We start from the raw sequence: 20,414 nt of genomic DNA, 5'->3' as shown, positions 1-20,414 counted from the left end.
TTTACTAAAAAATTAGATGGCAAGATGGGCTAGGAAGTTCTTGTCGACATCACTGGTAAAACGAATTGTTATAGACATGAAACAGCTGGAAATAACAAATTTTTCAATAATTACTATCACGGCGATCAAGATATGCCGAAATTAATTGGGATGGGGAGAGTTGTGCATCGCTGCGTACTGCGCACCTGAGATCCCCCAAAGCTGCCCTGGCTTACAATTTGCAAGATATTGTAACTTATATATTATAGTATCTTACGAGTAGTGGATAATATCGAGCTAATAACTGTACACTCCGAATTTGCGTTAACACTGTACAGTAGAATGTATTGAAAGATGTTCAATTAAGAATTTGTAAATTTACATCTGTGATTATGTATATCAAACCTATTCCCTTCTATAACATCTTGTAATGCTATGACACCTTTCCTCAGAACAAAATATATTATCAAGCTGGTTCATTTGATTTTTGTGTTAACATGAATAAGATTACTTCGAGGTATTATTGTACGGTCCCACTGTCTCATTTTTCAATTTTTCGGCCGTAGTCCCGAAATGAACAATACCCAAATGTGACATGAAGTAATTAATTATTGTGAGTATTGTATTCAGCACACGGATCGTTCAGCTTAATAGGTCCTTTTGCCCCCTTTACTTCATTGGAAGACTTTTTTTCATGCTCTCGCAACATAATTATGCCTCCTGTACGTGCGAATGTGTCCTGATACATCGAAAGGCTTCCGTGCAACAGTTTTGGTCTTATGTATCCAATCACTATATCCATTTAACACAAGAATCTATTAAATCTTAATATCACAATATATTAGTTATATATTTAGTGCAAATACATATTAGATCTCCAGCTAAATCTTACTTCGTTTGGCAGTAGGAGGTGGTGCAAGAACTTTTTCATCGTGAGGATTAAAATATAATTTGTGTATATGCAGCAGTAGCTCGCTCTGTAAATCCTTCTCCTTATCGATTTTCTCCCCAGTTTCTCCTTCGCGAGATGTTTGTTTTCGGGTAGCCCCTAAACTTTGAAGTTAATTAAACTACAGAACTAAACAGTTCCTGTCTAGCATATCGTGACTTACAATGATCTTTGTAGATGACTTGATAAACCGTTCGTTGATAATCAAGGATGCGTTTATGCACTAATTGTTCAGCAGTCTCGTCGAGTTTGCTAGGTATCGATGCAACAAGTGGATCGATTTCTCCTTCCTCAATACGTTCCGAAAATCGATCTCTTGGAATAATTCTGCCAGAATTTATTTCATTTAAACGTTAATACAATTCTCACTGAGTTTCGTTATCAAAATGATACTCAATCTTTGTGCAAATGTTACTCACATTTCTGCTGGTACTGGTATTCGCTTGAAATACTTTTGACTATATTCCATGGGTAACAGTCGACAATAATTTGGCATTATTAAAAAGAATTTATTCACATTCCCATATATAACATAAAGAAAATAAAAAACTGAAAGAATAATTGGTTATCAAGATAATAAATGAAACGTCGATCGGGCAGAATGAAGATGGCGTAGCATTACCGGTGATCAAGTCTAACAATAGAACTACAAAGATAACACAAGACATTCAGTCGATCGTTTATTAATGCCTGAAAGCACGACAGAGAAATTTTTCAGGACAAGAATTCACAATTTGCAGTCGCCGAATCTTCTTCTCGAGGACGGTATTGGTTCCATATATTGCTGGCGATTTTTCATATTGCTCAAACCCATTTTACTGAAGTTGTCCATGTATTCCGAACGACTCGTAAAAGGTTCCCCCCACATAGAGAAAGTTTCTGGAACTATGTACCCATTTGGTCAATTTTAAATCTCAATTCAAAATTACTTATTCTAATAAAGCTTTATATCCTTAAAAATCTATAAGGGAGACGATCTTTTACCTTCGAAGAGTGTAAACGTTTTAGCGGGCTGTATGTGCGGTCTCTCGAGAGCACTGTGACGGAAATTAGTGGGATCCCTGTATCCCTCTTTTATTTCTAAAACTTCCGTCGCTATCGGAGAACAGTACGGCGAATCAACCGCAGCAGCCAATTGCCTATAGTCCTGGATCGGTAAACCTGAATCCAATAAAACCAATTTTTCAGATTGTGCGATCAGCATCAAGTACAATACAAGTTTAATTCGTACCTCTTTTCGAATAATCTGTTTTATAAATGGTCTGCATCGTTTCGTCCGTCTTTGCGCAATTACTGTCCAACAGCGCCGACGCCAGATTGGTCATTTCCGTGTTGACGTTTATCAGTTGATTCACAATTTGTCGTTCCTTGTCTGCCAGGTACTTGTACCTGTAAACATTTTCGAAACAAATTGTACTAGGCTTGTGAATAGTAGGATATGGGCTTCTCGAAGATTGTCGCATAATTATTAGACAGCTGGTGTTCATAAAAATGTATTTTCAAGACTATTTTATTTAAAATTGACCACACTTTTACTTATTATTTTATTCGTCGTAGATGCAGTTTTACTAATGAACCATGTCATTTTTTACCTATTTTTGTTCTTTTCGTGGCCATGAATATCACATGGACAGTCTCCAGGATCTATTCGAGGAGCGAACAACCTAATTCCGGTGTCCATCGGTGGTTGTGCTGGTTTTGCGATTAGAGGTACTGCGTATGGCCATTTAAAGTCATCATGAGTGACAGTAGCAAAATTTTGCGACGTAGCCATTGTGGATCAGCCGGTTGATTGTAACAGTGTGATACCAGAATTTACACGAACCTTTTGGAAAGAAAAAGGCATTTGATCAACTTTACTCATCGTTCTAAGTTAAATATGATTCAGACTTAATATAATTTTTGAAGGGTCTATAGATTATATTAGAATCCCTACACACATTAAAAAAATATCTTTTGTATGAAGTACTCTACTAATTTCACAGTAAGAGATCAAGAATCGAAGACCTCAGTTGCCAAAATTTGTTTTGTCCTTGCATCAAGTAATCACCAATCCATGAAAATACAAAAAAAAATATGTATATATATATATATATGAAACTTGAAGAAGTAAAATGTTAGCATTGAAGCTCAAGGATAATTGGCTAACAATTTAAGAAATTTGTTCTTATACTGCATATTTGAATGATTAGTTTCTGAAGCTTCGATTGCCGATCAATTTTTGGGACGTCATCGAAAATGAGCGATTCAGAGCGACAAGGGACAGGTTAATTAACGCGCAACAATTTCGCGATTTCAAAGGGGAGCGGACTCACTGAAAATTTCGTTGCAAGACGACAGCGACTAAGCGTTACATGACAGAGACGGATGATCGTCTCTCGGTGCGCTCCTGGATTTCGTTAGCCTCCGAAAAAACCAGCATAGCGTTTCTTTGGCCAGCACGATCGTGGCAACGACAGCTTTATAGAGTGCGTAGTGCAGCACAGCGTTTAAAAATGTGATACCGATACGCGCGCAGACAGAATCGCTCGTCAGCGTTACGTCGCTCATGCTCGCGATATCGAGTCGTTTCCACCAAGTATCTCAACTTTCTTGGGAGGCCTCGAGCATCCTGCGACACCTCTAAAAGTTTATTGAATTTTGTTCATCCTTCCAGTTGACATTTCTATTAAAAAGGAGGAAATACTCTCGGCGAAAGACAATTTGAAGTTTGCGAACGGGCGCAACCTTGTGTAACTTCACGGCGCTCGAAATAAATTGCTGCTTGCGCGGCACTGATCGAGCGTCTGCTACTTTCTTCAATATTTAAGAACGACCCCGGAATGATTCCGATCGGAAACAATTTAATGCAGAATTTTGTAAAGTTCTCGGAATGTAGGGTATAGTACGATTCTTTTTCTTTGTCGGACAGTTTCGCTTAAATAATGTTCCACAGGTGGGAAAATCTTTTCTTTATAGACAATACTTGCAAGAGCACAGACTCCTTCGTTTTCTAAAATTGATGAAGATCATTCAACGTTTTCACAACCGATCATTCTTTTGCAGTATTCGAATTAAACTTTTGTATAAATGGTCGGTCTCGAATAGTCTATATTTGTTGCAGTTGTAAAGATACGATTGTGAAATATACTTAATCCTGTCGTTTTTATGAGACACAATTTTAAGTGATAATTTTACGACAAGTGTTCGGTGTTAAAAATAAATATTGATTGAGAGGCGAAGAAGAATGCAGAAAAATAATCCTGCCAATATACCAAAGCTCAAAACACAGTTAATATGTTCCACTAAAAATCCAGATCTTGTTCAATAACACTTAACAGTGATAGAAGTAGAAAAATCGAGCACGGCTTACAGTATCAATGTACAAAAATTCTCAGATAATCAGCGTTGTTTTTAATGAACATTGTAAAAATCTATAAAAATTATTCAAAGCATGATCATCCTTTTTCAAGCAGATCCAACAGAGGTGTCGCTAAATTTGCAATAAGGGGACGCAGATTTCGAGACACGTTCCGCCATCTTTGGTTCCTCGGGTTCGTTCCGTGTCTCGTTCTCAGTTTCCGTTTCGCAAGTTCGATCACCGCCCTGAGGAATTTTCACATAAGCTCGCGGGTCAACGTCGGGCCGTTTCTTCGGGCTAGCTCGTTGTCGATCATCTCGCGGATCTATCGTCGCGAACAAGTGCTCCTGCGGATTCGACGGGGTCGATTTCAGAAACACCTCGTTCTGAGATTGACTGCAATTTCTTCGTTGAACACGACCCCTTGACGTGGTGAAAATTGGCCTGGTGGTTTCTTGAATGCACCCGCAATTCAGCCTGGTGATTGTTGTCATCGTGCCGCATGGCTCCAGACTCTGAAACCATAATCACTGATAAAATGTTGGGACGTGATTTTACAGCGTTTCTGTTGCCGTACTTCTTGTTAGGAAAAAGAATATAACATTTCCTAGCCGATCATAAAATATATGAAAAGCATTTCATAAACAATTGTACCATTTCCATAATTTAAAGTAAGAGCAAATAATTGTTTAACACGTTGACTGCCACGCGAATGTTATGCGTTTCGCACAAGTTTCGCCTATTTCAATCGTAGAAGCGGCTTAACTTCACCTTGGCAATCCAGAAGTTTTCAACTTTTTATCATATAATCCTGTACATCTTGTCGAGGAATTTTATTAATTAAGGCGAGGAATTTACTGGTTCAAAAGTTATGCGCAGAGTTAAGCGTTACACGTTCAGCGTTATTAATAACAATTGTTAGTTACTTGATAATGAAACTGTCATCTTACCCTGTAATCTAGTTAATTTCAGCGCTGATAAATTGATATTTAGTGGTATTAATTATATAATAATCTTTTTCAAATAATTCCATACCGCCGGTCACTGGTGACCATTGGTTAATAAAACTGTGTTCGTAACTCACGTACATTTTTCAGTCGATTTGCAGTATAAGGTTGAAAGCTAGAACTCTGCAGCTTCCCTCGAGGTCCCACAGAAGACGCTAACGCCTTCGCCTCGAAATAATAATCGCCAATCAACTTCTTAATCTCCTGGGAGTAGTATTTCTCGCTAATATCCCTCTTGACTTGCAACTCCTTCAACTTCCTCAGCTTTTGCATTACCAAGAGCGCTTCTGGTGTATAGCTATCATTGTACTCAGCGAAACGTGGGTATTTGATAGCAATATTGTCGGGTCTTGGAGCGATGTTAACGTAAACCGATTCGTTTGGGCAATTCTGCAATTGTAGAGAATAGTTTTTTCTGTAATTAGTGTACAAACAAAACTGAATGTTTCAACTTGTTGTGCTTAGTTTATAATTGTATCTTGAGGAACGGGTTCTACGAAAAATTTGCAAACACTGGGAAAAACCACTTGCCAGCGTTCCCAAAAATCTCGGTTTTCTGGCACGTGGTTGCCCGTGGTTCCTACGATTTAGTTTACGTCACGATTCGGTTTCTAGACGTTAAAATAAACGGTATTAATCATACGTTATTCTTATTAACGTAGGTGTCCTCAAGCTCTCCGACAGATTCCTCGGAAGTCCTCCCTCCCAGATATTTGATCTCGTGCTCGCTGCCGCACGCCTGCTGATAGATCCTCGATCCTGTGAACGAGGTGCTTTTCGGTCGTGTGTCCCTATGCCAATGATTTCCTGTCGGGGTGGTGGTGTGCGATGTCGATTTCCGACGGTCCGTCAGCTTTGGCGGCCATCTTAACGCCAACATTTAATTAATATCCCTCAAAGTACGCATCACCAATAAGAAATATCTTATCGTTTCATTTACGATGGATCTTTGCTTAGCTTGGATCTTTGTACCTCTAACGTTAAAATACTTATAACGATTAGACTGCGGATTTTATGCAGTCATGACAAAAATGAGTAGAAGTTATCCGTTCCTGTGACCTCAAACGCACCTTCGGATACGTAAATATTATTGCTTACGAATTGTACAACCTTTACCGAGGTCGTCCGAAATCACAGTCAATGTACTGTGAGTGTAGGTTAGGAGAGGTCATTACTCGTCGGACATTTGGCCATTAATACGGCTAGCATGCGACGTCATCATTTTCATTCACCCCTCGAGTGATATCGTCGAGAATCGTGTAACGATTTATGCATTATTACGGACAATTTTTATCCGCCACACTGCACTTTAACGGCTTACATAATTTATTTATCCTTTGTGTGAATTGACAAAAAAAATCTTGAACAACTTCAGGCCTTAGATGTCTGCAGTGAAATGATTCACGGATACAATTTATTCTGCCAATCAAGACGATATCGTACAGTATCTTTACCGACGTTGAAATTCACAACGAGGTAAACTGTAGCGTCTCTAATTTTGCTATTAAAAAACCTTGAGTTTGTATAGTGCATGGGGAAAATATCTAAGTATATAGAGTTTAATCCTTTAGTGTTTCTAAGTTTCCTATTCGTGGATCTAAGGCTCATCTAATCTGCTATTATAACTAATACTCAATATTCTTTAACTCAATATTCTCAATATTCTTTACATAATTTATATACTTAAATAAAAATCTTCAGAGACATCCAAGAACGTTCGTCATTTTATTTGAAACATGCAGTCAATTTTAGTATATTTTTTTTTTCATTAAACACCCATTGCCCAAGCAGGTGCAGCTGATTTTTTCTGATGCATTTTCAGGGTCATGATAGAGCTGCCTAATTTACTGATGCTATCTTGGTACTCTGAACGCCATGGCGGTAGTCGAGTCTCTTGAACCTCGTCTTCACTTCTCTTCGACTTTGAAAACTTCTTTTTCTCATCTCGCTTTCCAATTCGTTTTTGTATTAATTTAGTTCGAGCAGACGCGTCATCTACTTTTGTATCCACCGCACTTCTTGGTCCTCCGTTCATTCGATCAGCTATTATACACAATTATGCTTCAACAGTGTCTGTTATAATTATATAGTAACTAATTCGACCATAAAACCGAACCTATTAGCTATATAAATAACAATAAACAGTTTCAAAGAACAAGAATAAAAAATCTCACAGGACAGATAATTTACGATCTGAACAGACACATTTTAGTTTTCATGTTTCATAAGCCTGTTCAAACAAACAAATTTCTTTGTATTGTGAAAACCTTCCCATAATTCAATCACTCCCTAATAAAAAACATCGATCAATGAGCACAACAGTCTTACAAGAACAAATTTCCGACTCCTTCGCGCCATAATCCAGCTGGTAGGTAGTCTTCAGTCTATCCTGATCCACTCGAAGCCTAATCTCGTCCTCATTGGCGTCCTTTAAAACCCCATAGAGATTAGGATGCTTCTCCTCCAGCTGAAACAATCATCTCCGTCATCATCTTTGTCTCAACAAACGCAAAATCATTCTACTTCATCGATCAATTCCAATCAATTTACTTTTTTAATGTAGGTGTCAGGCTGATCAAACTTCGTCACTTCCGTTTCCGGATGAGGGCCAGTCTTCGCAGGATACAGCTTAGGATCAAGAAGACGTCCCATAGGACCCATGCGACTCCAACTTTGCTGGTCCCCGCATAGTTCAGTGACCTTGATCTCCCGAGACTGACTCGAGTCGCAACTACAGAAGCCGGCATCTTGAAACTTGGACGCTGCTCGTTGGATTTTCCTCGACGGCCACGTGTAATCTTTTTGATAGGTTGAAATATACTGATCCATCCTGCCTTCTATATTCTATTCTCGAACCATGGCAGCGCTGCGGGAGAGGTCTCTGCTACTCAGAATTTACTTTGGCGGTTTACGTGATTCTTCATCTTTTTCCTTTTCGATAGAACTCTGCAATGATGACACTGTGGATTTTACGTGTCCCAGAAGAAAGTGGGTAGAAGAAAAACATTATAGTAACAATTTTCGACGAATTTGAAGACATGCTTATTTTATTTTCAGTTTATTAAAGTGAGTACGACACGAAATAAATTTTTATGTAGACATGCGCAGCAGACTGATAACGATAAATTTTTCTATCACTTTCATTTTAGTAAATATATAACTATTATTACTGTTATACACTGAAGAAACTGGTAACCAATTAACAGAACAAATAAAAAGGTCGATAAACGATCTATCTAAGCTATAAACCAAATTCCAGCATCCTCTAAGTTCTACTTTTAATTTGTTACTTAATACGATGATCATTTCGTACGGTTTGTACATTTTCCTGGTCCGGGTCAGCTCCAGGTCAAAAATTTATTCCCAAACATCTTCAAAATCCATTTTTGTAATTTTTCTTAAAGAGAAGAGGACACGCTGAAGAAACGAAGAAATAAATGAAACTTAAATGATGTTTTTCGTTGAATTCCCCATCCATGTTTTCTGCATCTATTTTACGGGAAACGTGGGACGTTCCCGGACGGCCATATTTAGGCAACAAAATGCAATTCAGCCTGTCACGCGATCACAATCCCGATGATTATGATCGCGGTGATATTCACATTCCTCTGTCAACGATTTGTAATCGCGCAACACAGTTCGAAAGTTCAGTAATTTCGCGGCAGTTCAAACAAACGGGACGGGAGTTGCGCGACTACCGTCCCGGGAACAGTCAGCCGTGCATGATTTTAAGTTGCAACGTCGACTGAATAAATAAACCATGCCCAATAAATAGTCGTAGACCGAATGCGTTTACGCGCAATGTCGAACAAAGCTGTCGCGTATTAACGGAAGATGGCACCGGCCGTTTCGGGATTATTGTGTTTGGCCTGCGGCCACTTTCAATAGAAATTATCCGTTTTCCGGGTCAATATTTCGGCTTGACGTAGTCCATCCTAAATAAAAAGTTCACGGACCAATCAGAGAACAATTGAAAGCAGTTCCGTTAAACGACAGATACAATTTTTCGTGACATGAGATGAGCTTCTCAAAATGGCACCTTTGCTACTTCTGGGATGAGCATTTCGTGATACAGACCGCGTCATAGAAAGAATCAATTTTATATTAGCTACACAAATATTATATATTAGCTACATATTGTATAAATTTACAAGTTTATAAACTGCTGGATATAACCTACGATAAATTAAAAATATACTTGTAAAGTTTAATGCATGGTTTTTTCTTCTTTGTGACATTCTTCAATGTCTTGAAAAAAGCGACAATATTATAAATGAATGAAAAGGAATAACAAATTCTAGTAACTCCAGTACCAATTCATACTTTACATTGTTAAAAGATGAATGTTCCATGAATAACCTACAGTGTATACATCATGTATGCCGCATTTAATACAAACGTTGTTAGTAAGTGATTAATAAAAGACTGGGCTAAACTCTACTTCAGGAAACCAGAAATTTTTTACTTTTTTTATGTAATCCCGTAGATTTTGGCGAGAAAATGCCGAAAATCCAAACTTTAATGTTAGGAATTCACTGGTTATGCGTGTTTAAAGTTGACCGATTTTAAGCGATCTTGACAATCGCTCAACTTTAAACACGCATAACTTTCGAATCAGTGAATTCCTAACATTAAAGTTTGGATTTTCGGCATATTCTCGCCAAAATCTACGGGATTGCATAAAAGAAGTAAAAAATGTCTGGTTCCCTGAAGTAAATTTTAACCAAAATAATTGTTCGACACGTGTTCGATTCACAGAAACGTGCAGATCGCTATCCTCGCTGTTTCTATCCGTGCATTTAGCCGGTCGGGGTTACGCTACTATTTCGGCCCGCGTAATATTAGTACTTTGCATAGAATTCGCATGTAAACCGACTTAATTTTGCGCGTTCGGAACGATTCGTTTCAGTCGGTTGCACGGCATCAATCTTCTTCTCACCCCCCCCCTACTTTTTCATCGGTGATTGGCTCGGATCCAAGACCAACAGATAGTTCAATGTGGAGAACTAGACACAGGCCACCGACTGCAATCGACAGTACACCGGAGCAGTCGTGCACGCTTTATTTAGAGATACATCGGGGTTCGAGAGTTCGGTCACTCCGAGCTTCCGGAATCCGTGGTGTCTTCGCCCATTCGGGTTCTCAATAAACTTTCGAACAGCCCACCGTCAACTTCCCGTCAAACAACGGCGACGAGGAACGACGAGAAACAGTGCTCTTTATTGCACAACTTTACTGCAATGGTACTCGCGACGCGTGGTCGTAAGTCCTAACATTTAACTGTCCATTTTCTAAAAGATGATTGATTGAATTTTCCATGTTGGTGTTTACCGGATTCCTGTTACTTCCTAAATGTTCCACGCTTTTGAGAATGACGGAAATAAAAATTGCTATCAGAGCAAGCACTGACAGATGGATATTGTGTAGGCACCATTTAGCAGCGAATTGACACATTTCCACGTGTTAACCTTCGGACTCCTGACGACGTCTAGACCTATGCCGGAGTCAATTCTGACCCACGGCGATGTCTCACTAATACAGTTTTATTCCGATATAAGGCGATTTGTAAGTGATGTTGCACAAATGTTAACAATAATAATCCCAGAGAGAGAGAGAGAGAGAGAGAGGCTGACCAACTTCCCGTGTTCATTCAGAGAAACGATTCTTCAAAGCCATTCTTGACGAATAAGCAACGATAAATCATTACTTTAAAACATCGTAGACTAGAGATGCAACAATTTATCATATTTTGTAACGAGTGGGCTAAATATAATCTTGTTGCTCGGATAAATAGTTTCGCTAACAACTAGTCGGATCAACAACGTCGTATCGCATTTGTATACAGTGGTCGCGAGTTCAAGAACATATGCATGTGTATGTAAAGATAAATGTTACCAACAAAACAGACTAGTTTATCGTTATACTATATACTTTCAACAATATTTCAAGAATGATACACTAACCAAACTCTTCCTTTCTTTGTTAAAGTTTATAATAAATCCAAAATATTATACGAGGAAGCTAGTTTAACTCTAAAATGGCGGGACTTGGGTCGATTTTGACCCAGAGTTACAAACGTTCCACCTTCTTTTCTAATTTTCTAGTAGCCAACTCGTATCATGAGCTATTTATATTAGGTTCGATAAGATCTGTGTTGATCTAAACGAAGTATGTTCGAAGATATGTAAAATAAAATTGGTGAGTAAAGATTTGCAAGAATCCCGCCATAACTGCTAATCGTCAACTGCAAAGGCTGAGCTCCATTAAATCTTGAATTTGTATAACTTCCAAAAAATTGGTGTGCCCTGAAAGTTCACAAAATTGTTACTCATTGATCTAGACAAGCTCTTAGGAGCTTGTTAGCTCTTGGGCTACTGCCCAAGGACTTACAATATGATCCAGTCCATCAATATCGAAAGATTACCTTTTTCTACACCTGTTAATTCTCTCATCCTTTGTCCCTCTGTTTATGCAAACTTAGCAAATCGCGAGCGTTCGTCTGAATGGAAACTTGGTCGATCGCGTGAACCACGCCGGAAGATGGAACCTGTTCAACACGGTCCGCAAGTAGCCGAGAGACAGAGACAGCGGGATAGAGGAGACAGAGACGAAGAGAGGTCTTCACTGATCCGAGGGCCCGTAAAACAAGGCGTCAAAGTGAATTCGTCCAAATCGGATGATGCGACAGATGTCGCGCGTCTGAACTCTCGCGAAACGATGACGTTACGGGACGTCGAATTTGGTGTCGAAAGCGAATCATCTTTGTCGTCTCTCGGCCGCTGCTGGCAACGATTTTCCCGTCCCGCAGGGAAGAAAAGCTCGGAAACGGACTGTACCGTACCGGTTGCTCTAAAGATATCGCTGCGTCTACACGGCCAGGAATAGAACCGTGACGTCGTTGTTCGTCGACGAAGAAACGAACACCGACTCTCCTCGAGAGCTGGTGTGTTCGACAGTCAGCCAATGGGATACGCCTCGAGGTCGATGCTGAAGAAACGGCACCCCGGCGGTTCCGATTTCGTCGCCGGACACTTCCTCGTTTCGTTTCCCCCGTGTCTGATAATCATCGCCGTTCGGTTTGTCTTCTTCTTCTTCTTCTTCTTCTTCTTCTTTTTAAGAACCGTCACGATTTTTCAGGAACCTCTTCCTCAACGTCGAACACCGACTACCAACGTCAAGACAATTTGCCTGCACGATTTCATAATAATTAGACTACTGATAGCTTGCTTTCGAAACCATGGATCTTCTGCGTCTTCTTGGAGTATTTTCAGGGTGGTGTAACGTTGGTTATCTTGGGGACTTTGGTCTGATTGGGTTGAGCGTGATTTATGGTGTTTGATGTTAATTGCTCTCTGCTGTGTTCATTTGAATACTGTAATGATTTGACTAGTGAGTTGTTCACGACAATGTTCTCCTTTTTCGAGGAATATCTTCAGGATGGTGGGGCGCGGATTCCGTTAGGGACTCTGTTCTGGTTGAGTCAAGAATAATCTCCACGCTTTTGAAGATTAATTATTCTTTGCTGTGCTGACCTAAACACTATATAAATTATACTACTCATTTCTGAAATCGTGGTCTCTTTATTGTCTTCTTTTTCTTTCTCAAACATTTTCAGAATGGTGGAACGTTAGGTAGTTTGGAACATCTACAGTGTTCAATGATAATTGTTTTTCGCTGTGCTGATTCGAACACTATCATAATTAGACTACGTACTGATATCATGCTTTCTTCTATGTCTTCTTCTAACAATTAATGTACGAAGTTAAGTATTTATAAAATCGTTTCCAAAATTGCCTTGTAATTAATTTAAGAGACCTTATGCATTAAAATATGACGTTGAGCTCGTTCACACAGGAATGACATATTTGTAAAATCGTTGTTAGAAATGCTTTCTAACCAATTCGAATGTATAGACATGTTAATCTCCCATACAAGAATGACATATTTGTAAAATCGTTCTTAAAATCAAACATGAATATGTAAAATCATTTTCAAAGACGTAGAATAAAGTAGTTTCTTACCAAAGTGAAAGAGCCGAATTCGTATTTCGATTTATCGATCACTTCGATCACGGCATTCCCGATCGTTTATCCGCATTACGGATTTCCCGTTTGCTATAACATTGTTAAATCGCCCAGGAGACGACGCCAAGAGGTGCTAATGAACATTAATGGTCCCGTTGCTATTTCGACGGAGTTCCTACCCGTTTCCTAGCCGAGCGACGTCGGCCTATTTGTCTTGTCCCCATACGATTTTAGTTTTCCGAATGCACGGATTTCTGGAAGATGCGTCACGGTCGGTTAACGATGTCCTCATACTTGGAACGCCATTCTCAGTGGTCCGTTTCGGGGTAGAGACGGCCATCTTCTGTCTGTCTGACCTGAATCATCTGCTTCGTTTCTGAATTTGCACAACCGTTACGTCGGTAAATTATTCCTAATCTACGGAAAGATTGTTTACCCAACAAATTTATAATACACGCCCTTTCATAGAGCATTGGTCATTAGGACACCTGCTGTGTCTGTGCAACAGACACGATAGTTCTCAATGTTTGCGTATTTTCGACCACATTTATCGGTATCAACGTAAATCATAGGTTTTGATCTTTTTCACAGACGATTTATGACATTTGTTGAAATGATTAGCACGAACATTTCTGCTCAAAGAAAAAGACTATGAAGAATTTGTGTGGTTAAAGTGTCAATCGTACAGAATATAGATAATAAACTACAATTTTACTGTTTAAATTGATCATTGTACAGATATTATAGCGTCTAGGCGTCTCTTAGAAGCTTCTTTAGTATTCTTGCCAATAGAATGTTAAAAAGCTAGTATAGTTTACAACCTATCCACTGAACATCATAATTCTTCATCAATTCTTTACAATAACCTCAAACTTTTAAATCACATTATACCCAATTTGTAAAAATATTTTTGTTCTTTCAACGTGTCATCGTTCCACCACTTCTTTCTGACTAAAAAATTCATTTACAACAATTTTGCAGTCCAATCACATTTCACATATATTTATCAAACCCTTTACAAGCTGTGCAGATTTGATTCAGACTCAAAAAATGATTACAGTGGGTTAAACTAACGGGCGTTCGAATATCTACGAACAGGCTTGTGCAAACGATGAATTAAACTTTTTAAAAAATTGTACAAAAATTCCGGCAAGTTGTGAACAACGTGGAATATTTCTCCGTGGTCCTGCCAGCTCTGGAAAATTTCATTAACTTTAATACCTGTGTTCGCCAGTGGAAAATAATGCGAAAGTTAATCCACCGCAGTTCCTTTGTCAGCGTTTTCTTTCATCAGGCGGCGACTCGACTTGGCCCCGACGCTTTTCCTTTCTTTTCCTTTTTCCTGGCGTCGCGTTGAGTCACACGAACCATCCAGAACTTCCGAAAAGGAAAAGCTCGAGTACTGGATGTCGGTAACGCCACGTTCCTCAGCAACTCCGTGTCCGTGAACGCTTTTGGTCAGATCGTTGCCGGTCTTTATCCGTCAGCGATAATTCTTTCCTACCTAGAATTTACGAGTGCGACTCTTGTCAACGATTTTTATCGACTCTGTTCCCTGACAGTGTCCCCTTTTCTTTTCTCCGGCCTAAGTTCTCGAACTATGCGCTGGAAAAAGAAAATGGCGAACAGGGCATCACGGTTCAACGATAAATTATTGTCATTGGGCTGTGGGTTTGACAACCTTGTCCATTTTTAGAGAAATCGTGCCAATTTTTCTTCTGGAAAAATAAGAATCTTTGATGAACTGATTCGTGTTATTTATTAGATGAGAAATTGTATTTTTAGGTTAGACATTTCATTCCGGGAAGATAGGAGTCTATAGTGGACTGTTTTATGTCATTTCGTTCACCAGAATTCGTATTTTTAAGTTGGAAGCTTTATTCTGGGAAGCTAAGAATCTTCGATCAACTGTTTCATATTATATAAAAGCAACCATAAATTCATACAGAAATATGATTCACTGTTAATTCGAGCTGTTCATAGGAAAAGTTTCTTCCGAATGTCTAAACAAAAACATAGACAAATTATTCATACACAATTTACACACATCTATGATTTTAAAAATGTATTTAACATGAACAGCATAGCATGTCCAACGAAAAACAAAGCTTTCGTACAAAATTAATCTACGTTTCTGAATGTTTCTAAATGTTTGACGCAAGTTTTAATTCATCAATGTCCCACTAACAACAAGTCATTCTTAAAAACACGTTGTTTAGAATATTCGTATCGATTTCCGATATGTAACGTTTCGACGCGCGAAAATGGACGGCAGGACTGGAACTGCGATAAAATGGTGTAGCAATTATTGGAGTAGGGTTTCGCAAATGTTAGGCAACCAGACGTTTATGGCCGTGACTCTCGCAGACAGAAAGCTGGGGAAAGAAACGAAAACAGGAATCACGACGAATTAATTTGACGGAACGGTCGTCGGTAACGACGCGAAGCAGACGGTTTACGTCCAACGGGAAGGCCTCGGTGATCCGACGTACTTTATGCCAAAATTTGCAACGTCAAACGATGACGGGAACACAGATTCTCTTGTCAGGATTTTATATCTCGCGGGAGGATTTTATGCGTTCCGCTGAATGAAACCGAGCGGATCATACGTTAATAATGTTCCCGGTGATAAAAAGTCGCGAGCTGCAATTTATTCGGCGTGGAGAAAGTTTTCGGGACTACAGTGTGTACGGTTCGAATAAATATCGAAAGTTGCTAAGACGACGTTAATGGGCGCAGGCACGAAGCCGAACACATCATTTTTGTCTTCGCCATGTCGTTCCTCGGACGAATCGAGGATTAAAACGATTCTCAAGAGTTTATTATATCGTGTATATCGTATCACCGTGTTCATTATTCATGCGAGCAGCTGAAGTCCAAGCAAAATGGCGTCGCGGTTGAAACAGAATTTCATCTTCTGCATCTTCTACCTGTCTTCCACAATGTCGACTTAAAGCTACGCGCACGATTTGTCCTCGATGAAGTCACAAAAGGAAACATTTAACTAGAGAAATACAGAAACGATTTTTACAATCAATGTTGAAGAAAGAAAATGTTACAGAATATAAAGGTCTTCAAGTTGGCTCGCGAAGTGGCAGGGTTCGGGCGTTTGAAGTCCGGACACGCGAACCGAAACAAATTGCGTGGGGCGGCATTAAATTAAAAATCATCCGTTCGGCATGATGGTGGACGCGTTTACGGACGCGGCTCGCGTGTCTCATTAAATTTATAACGGCGTTCACATTCCCGTCAGGCGACGTAGCACCCAATTAAACGTTTGATATAGAGTGGCCCCCCGTGTTTTGACTTTCGGGGCGGCGCACGTTGCGAATCCGGCGAAAATAATTCGCGGCACGCGAAGGGGGACAGGGAGGGGGGACGTGAATTCGCGTGCGAGTTTCGCGGAACAAGATGCAGACCTCGCCCAAGACGACCGTACAAAGCGCAAAATTACGGTCCCGAGGTAAGCCCTTTTTTCTTCTTCCCATCGTTCCACATCCACCGTCTCCTCCACTGATAGTTTTATCGTCGCCAACAGTAAAGAATAAATAAATCCCTCGTTCCAGTCTCCTGAGAATCTGCTCGATTGTTCCTGTTGGATTTAAGGAACAACGGGCTGGCACAGAAATGGAACTTTACGGATGACGCCATTTTTCTTGGCCGTTAACGTCGTTCTGACGACCGCTCCTTGCATGATTTTGTTACTGCTAGGAGGAATGAAATTCTTCGCTCGACGCTCTTGAAAATGTAGTTAATTATCTCTGGTGAATTTAAGAAACACAGACGGAGACGAGTGTAGAGATCTACATGTGGCGCCATTTTTCTTGGACTTCATTGTCGTCTATGAGCAACCCACAACAAAAGTGGAAACCTATGGCTACGCGCGGGCCGCAACGAACGCAATATTAAACACTTAAACATACTAATCAACTAGTTTTAGTTTGTGGAATGTATTTGTGTTATTTCTTACATAGATTTACAATAAAACTTTTTTTGTCCGATCTTTAATTTTTTATTATTAGATAATACATTGTAAAAATGTTTCCAACAAAAGTAACTCAGTATTCAGCTAAAAGCAAATTATGTTAATGAAAATTTGCATGGAAGTTTTTATTCAATAAAAAATAAAGGTGACTACAATTTTTGCTATGAAATAATATAATTTTTTTTTATGCGAATCAATGCATCTTTGTATTCTCTTTAAACAAGTATTAGGGTACTTACATATGTCAAAAATTGATTAGCGTAGAAGTTATAATTTTTTCCCCGAGCGCCCGCGTGCCGGAAGCTAATTGATTTGATACTTGATCTTTTAGATCGCGAACAAGTTTATAGCACGTCAATTGAATTCATACTTTCTCTAATTTTAGGACGAAGATGTAAGAACAACCTGAATTCTAAGTAATATAATTAACTTGCTCCCGTGACTTCGAACGGTCCAGAAGAAAGACAGTTTCTTTTGGGGAGCTCGTTACATTTTCGCGGAAAGCGAACAAAAAGGTGGATCGCGGCTTTTTTAATTTTCGGAATGTGTCTCATCCGGTACGTGTCGCATCTCGTTTCCTACGAGCGGCACAGCTGGTTCCACGGGACATACTGATTCAGATCCTTTGTTCGAGGAAACTCTCTTCTTTGGTAGGTGAGCGCCCGTTCAAAATCCCGAGAACCACCGTTCGATGCCGGTGTCACGTGTTCGTTTTTGGATTTCATGGAACTTCCATGCTCCAGCTTGTTTCGGATGGCGTTTATTAGTTTCGTTTCAAAATACTGACGATGCTGAGGAACAACTAACACGCTGAATAAATGAATAGGATCCTTCCCGTGGACAGACTAACTTATCTTTTGTATCTTCTTACTCCAATAATCATTACGAAGGAATTCTTCCTTTGTTCGGTTGATGACTTCTTCATAATAAGAAACATTTACGCTTCGTAAATGGGGATTCGAGTAAATCACTCCTGAGCCAGTAGAGGAAACAAAATTAAGGTAACAAATAAGTTATACTGTAGTTAAGGGGTACTATAGCAGAAACTCTTCTCTCTTATCAGATAATTATTGATTCACTCTTTCTAAGCAATCATAAATATTTTAACCCTTTTTTAAGCCCTATAGTATCATGTCAAACTCGTTGTCCGAAGAGAATTTGCAAAATACGAATATTATTTATTTCTTTCCCGTCTAAACAGAATTCTTTTTTAATATTGACATTTGACCATCACAATAAATCTAGGCACGCAATAAATACAAATGTTCTCCTCTTCGCAAGAAATTGTTACAGAAAGAAGGTTCTAATCGGCTGTGAAAGACGCTGCGAAAGAAATCGCAGATCAAGTTAGAAGATTAAAAGTCAGGCGAGAATTTTCACGTTGGACAATCTTATTAAAAATCACTTTTGGAAAGAATTTTTGAAAAAAAAAAACAATTTAAACCATCTCTGCACAATAATCGCTAACTTCTACACGCCATCGTGCGCCAAGAGCAACCGATCGCGACATATTGTTATCCTCGGGATATTACCTTTAAACGTGCACGTTCGGCGTTGCGTCGGTCTAATTATAATGGGACTGTAGAAATAGCGTTCTATAATCGCGGTATAAACGTTCTGTAAACCCGTGGTACGCCACGCGTTATCGTATAAACTGGCAGCGCGGCTAATATCTTGGCAGAGGTGCCGCGCGAACATAACAGCCGAATCGTCAACCTGTCCGCGCGCGCGAGACGAATCGCAATCGGCGGAATATCGTGGTCCGTATAAATAACGAAACAGCAAGCGAGAGAGCCTGCTCTAACGTAAGAGTTATAGATGATTTTTTATTCTTCTATTAGCCCGCGTTGTAAATCAGCGAGGCGCGCCCCCCGGAGCTAATTGGCTGGTTGCTAATGAAGATTTTGGCAGGTACGGTGATCGTAACGCCGCCTCCGGCCGATTTGTCCACGCTCCTGCGATTAATTACAACTGAGATATTGTACACGGGGCGAAGAGCGCCGTTGATTAAGCCTGGGTTACTTGGTTGGTGTGCGTGAAAGTGACAGGGCCGACTAAAACACGAATATGATCAAATATGATCTTATTTGACAACAAAAATATTGCACCTTGCGAAGACACTGCTTAGATGAAATGTAACGGTTGTATTTTGTTAGGCCATATGTTCCATATACCATGAAAACATATAAATATATATATTTATGCTGGAGCTGCGCGTCTGTTGTTTCGGCGTCGAGTTTTTCTTCTTGCTTTCTCATATCGCGTCCGTGTCATTCTTATCTTTATGTAAATGTTCTTTGTCCTTTGTGTCTTCATTAAAAGTGTGCTCTAACCGGTGAATGGTTAGTATCTGAGTTTTTCCTTCCTTAACATATTTCGTAAGGAATTAAGTAATTCTTCTACTATGCCGGAGTCATTCGTGACCCGTCGCGGTAGCGGTGCGGATAAGCTCGAGCGGCCGTGAATGTGTACAATTTTATTGCAATATAGGACGACGCTTTTTTTTCGAAAAAAGAAAATCGCTATCCCCTCTTCTTCTTTTGCAGTTGTTCGCTCGACACCGCTTAGTGCCAGAACGAGAGGGTATGTCATATTCTATCATTTTCAAACAAGAGACATCTCTGAATTATAATTTGCTGCTGCATCGAGTCTCTCGCACATAGGTACCCTCATCCGAAATACGACGGAAGTCGGTCCCGAGCCATCGTCTTATATCGGATTAAAATTGTAGTAGTGAAATATCGGACTAAAACTGTAGTAGTGAAATATCGGTGTGACTCAAAAATGTCTCCGACAGAGTCCTGCACCTCGCATGAGTTCGAGGGCTAATTATGAGATTTTGAGGGTTTAGGGTTCAGCAAAGATAACGTTGTTGCACTCCTGAATTTCTCGTATTAGTCAATAAAACTTATTAGTAGACTGAGGATTTGATGCATTCATGACAAAAATGAGTAGGTCAAATGAAAGATAGTAAAAACATTTAAAGAATGTAAAAATACTGTTATATTATTTTCAAATCATTTAAATTATTAAAAAAATAAATATATGCGGCTGTATCTTACAGTTGATTCAGACAATTTTTATTTTGCATAAAAATCATAAAAAAAAAGACTGGAGAATGCTATCTGAT

General features: G+C 39.4%; 3 protein-coding genes and 1 long non-coding RNA gene across 4 annotated transcripts; all 4 read right to left on the bottom strand.

The window, feature by feature from the left end:
- Window positions 1–993: 993 nt before the first annotated feature.
- On the bottom strand, window positions 994–1,438 carry LOC143352301 (uncharacterized). Its single transcript, XR_013081897.1, has 2 exons — window positions 1,348–1,438; window positions 994–1,255 (listed from the first exon to the last, which is right to left on the bottom strand). It is a non-coding gene; the product is annotated as an uncharacterized LOC143352301 (long non-coding RNA).
- A 217-nt stretch (window positions 1,439–1,655) lies between these two features.
- On the bottom strand, window positions 1,656–3,364 carry LOC143352570 (uncharacterized). Its single transcript, XM_076785176.1, has 5 exons — window positions 3,244–3,364; window positions 2,521–2,753; window positions 2,160–2,317; window positions 1,913–2,089; window positions 1,656–1,813 (listed from the first exon to the last, which is right to left on the bottom strand). Exons 2-5 carry the CDS (start codon window positions 2,700–2,702, stop codon window positions 1,656–1,658), a joined length of 675 nt encoding a protein of 224 aa, XP_076641291.1. The 5' UTR covers window positions 2,703–2,753; window positions 3,244–3,364.
- An 848-nt stretch (window positions 3,365–4,212) lies between these two features.
- On the bottom strand, window positions 4,213–6,162 carry LOC143352250 (uncharacterized). Its single transcript, XM_076784576.1, has 3 exons — window positions 5,919–6,162; window positions 5,357–5,665; window positions 4,213–4,783 (listed from the first exon to the last, which is right to left on the bottom strand). Exons 1-3 carry the CDS (start codon window positions 6,153–6,155, stop codon window positions 4,376–4,378), a joined length of 954 nt encoding a protein of 317 aa, XP_076640691.1. The 5' UTR covers window positions 6,156–6,162; the 3' UTR covers window positions 4,213–4,375.
- Window positions 6,163–6,989: 827 nt separating this feature from the next.
- Window positions 6,990–8,145, bottom strand: LOC143352211 (uncharacterized). Its single transcript, XM_076784540.1, has 4 exons — window positions 7,826–8,145; window positions 7,562–7,742; window positions 7,466–7,468; window positions 6,990–7,318 (listed from the first exon to the last, which is right to left on the bottom strand). Exons 1-4 carry the CDS (start codon window positions 8,102–8,104, stop codon window positions 7,044–7,046), a joined length of 738 nt encoding a protein of 245 aa, XP_076640655.1. The 5' UTR covers window positions 8,105–8,145; the 3' UTR covers window positions 6,990–7,043.
- Between the last annotated feature and the right edge of the window lie 12,269 nt (window positions 8,146–20,414).

Source organism: Halictus rubicundus, chromosome 3 (assembly GCF_050948215.1).
Source record: "Halictus rubicundus isolate RS-2024b chromosome 3, iyHalRubi1_principal, whole genome shotgun sequence".
Classification (NCBI taxonomy): domain Eukaryota; kingdom Metazoa; phylum Arthropoda; class Insecta; order Hymenoptera; family Halictidae; genus Halictus; species Halictus rubicundus.
This window is presented reverse-complemented; position numbering and strand designations above follow the sequence as displayed.